The 1,457-nt window shown below is 48.5% G+C and overlaps 1 protein-coding gene across 1 annotated transcript in view; it reads right to left on the bottom strand.

Moving 5' to 3' along the window:
* Positions 1-1,230, bottom strand: part of dok2 (docking protein 2) — a 9,049-nt gene extending 7,819 nt beyond the window's left edge. The window contains exon 1 of the mRNA XM_076025504.1: positions 555-1,230. Coding sequence (XP_075881619.1) covers positions 555-614 — 60 coding nt within the window. The 5' untranslated portion in view covers positions 615-1,230. The remainder of the gene's footprint in view (positions 1-554) is intronic.
* Between the last annotated feature and the right edge of the window lie 227 nt (positions 1,231-1,457).

Below are 1,457 nucleotides of genomic sequence, written 5' to 3'. Positions count from 1 at the left end.
GTTTTGGGGAATTAATGACTCCAGATGAAGACAAAGGTCAAATTGGAAGGAAGAAAACAAATGTGAAAGAAGTGTTGCAAAAGCACTGTGGCTACTTCTGCTGTCTACTTTCTGGCATCGTTTTTAGTTTGGCTTGTGTCATCTCTGCTAACTGGGAGGTCACCTGAGCTGTGGCACTGCCGGCCACCAGGGGAGGGGCGGGACCATTCAGCAGTGTTGCCTTGAACTGGAGGGGTGGTGTCGGCCATTTTTCCGCAAACTTTGACCAACTTTCTGACCGCAGATAGAAGTTAACGTCCAGCTAGCCAGGCAGCTAACAGCCAACTGCAGCTGTATATTGGCTACCTGCTGGTCTGTGAAGCGCCTTCTGTGAGTTTACATCGCTGCATGCTAGCTCGTCTTAGCGTTCCTCTTGGAACAATGTTAAGGACATTGACTGAAATGCCTGCCCGTCTGGTTTCAACATTAAACAGTTGCGAATGTTTACAAACTTTAATGCTGATGACTCTGCTCACGTGTTACTGCGTTAGCATGTCGATGTTGCATATTTTCACCTTTCCAAACCTCTGCTGCTGCAGGTAGAGCGGCCCCTGCTTCCTGATGTCCTCCTCCATGGCACCGGCACCGGCCCTCCTCTTCCCGTCCTCCTGCTCTCCTCTTCACCTCCTCTACCTGTCTTCCCCTTCTCTTCTCTTCTCCTCTCTTGTCTTCTCTCCTCTCTCCTTTCTTTTCCTTCCTGTCTTGGTTCCTTGAAGTCTTTCTCAACTCAACTCGATGTGCTGTTGCTCCCCGAGTCCACCGAAGGTCTCCTCCTGGTCCACCTCCTCTTTCCCCCTTTCACCCACCGTTCTGTCTTTTTCTGGCCTCCTCTGGCCTCTTCTTTCTTGCGTTGCTCCTTTTCACCTCCTCTCGTTTTCGCTTCTTTTTTTTTTATTTGCACTATTTCAGAACTTTTCCACTCCTCTCACCCTCCACCCGTTACGTTTTCGCCTTTCTCCCCTACCATCGCCGTCATCTGCTTCCAGGATAGACGGTCTCAGTGCCAAGTTCACGTCCTCTGTGTCGTTGTGCAGTACCAGAGATACAGAGCGTTGGTCGCGTCAGTTCTGTTTCCTGTCACTGCCGTGTGTTGCAACATGTATTGCAGAATTAGCCGGAGTGGATGTCTCACTATGTGGTTCCTCCCCTCCTCCCTGCCGCACTTTAAAATAAGTCTTCCTCTCTGTTCTGTGGTTACTACACGTCCTAGTCTTCTTAAGACATCTGCTTTAATTTTTTTTTTTTTTCCACTGGGCAGGCAGTTGAGTCTTGGCACCCCCTGGTGGTCATGTTGAGACACCAAAAGAAGCTACAAATCAAAATCTCTGTCACTTGCTAACGATTTGCTGCAAAGATGAACACAATATAAAACATCACGGAAGAAGTAAGACAAAGTAGGGACTCTTAATCAGTTATCA

The sequence above is a fragment of the Nelusetta ayraudi genome, unplaced genomic scaffold, assembly GCF_046127955.1.
Source record: "Nelusetta ayraudi isolate G7.1 ecotype Tasmania unplaced genomic scaffold, CSIRO-AGI_Nayr_v1 ptg000018l, whole genome shotgun sequence".
In the NCBI taxonomy this organism is placed as follows: Eukaryota; Metazoa; Chordata; class Actinopteri; order Tetraodontiformes; family Monacanthidae; genus Nelusetta; species Nelusetta ayraudi.
This window is presented reverse-complemented; position numbering and strand designations above follow the sequence as displayed.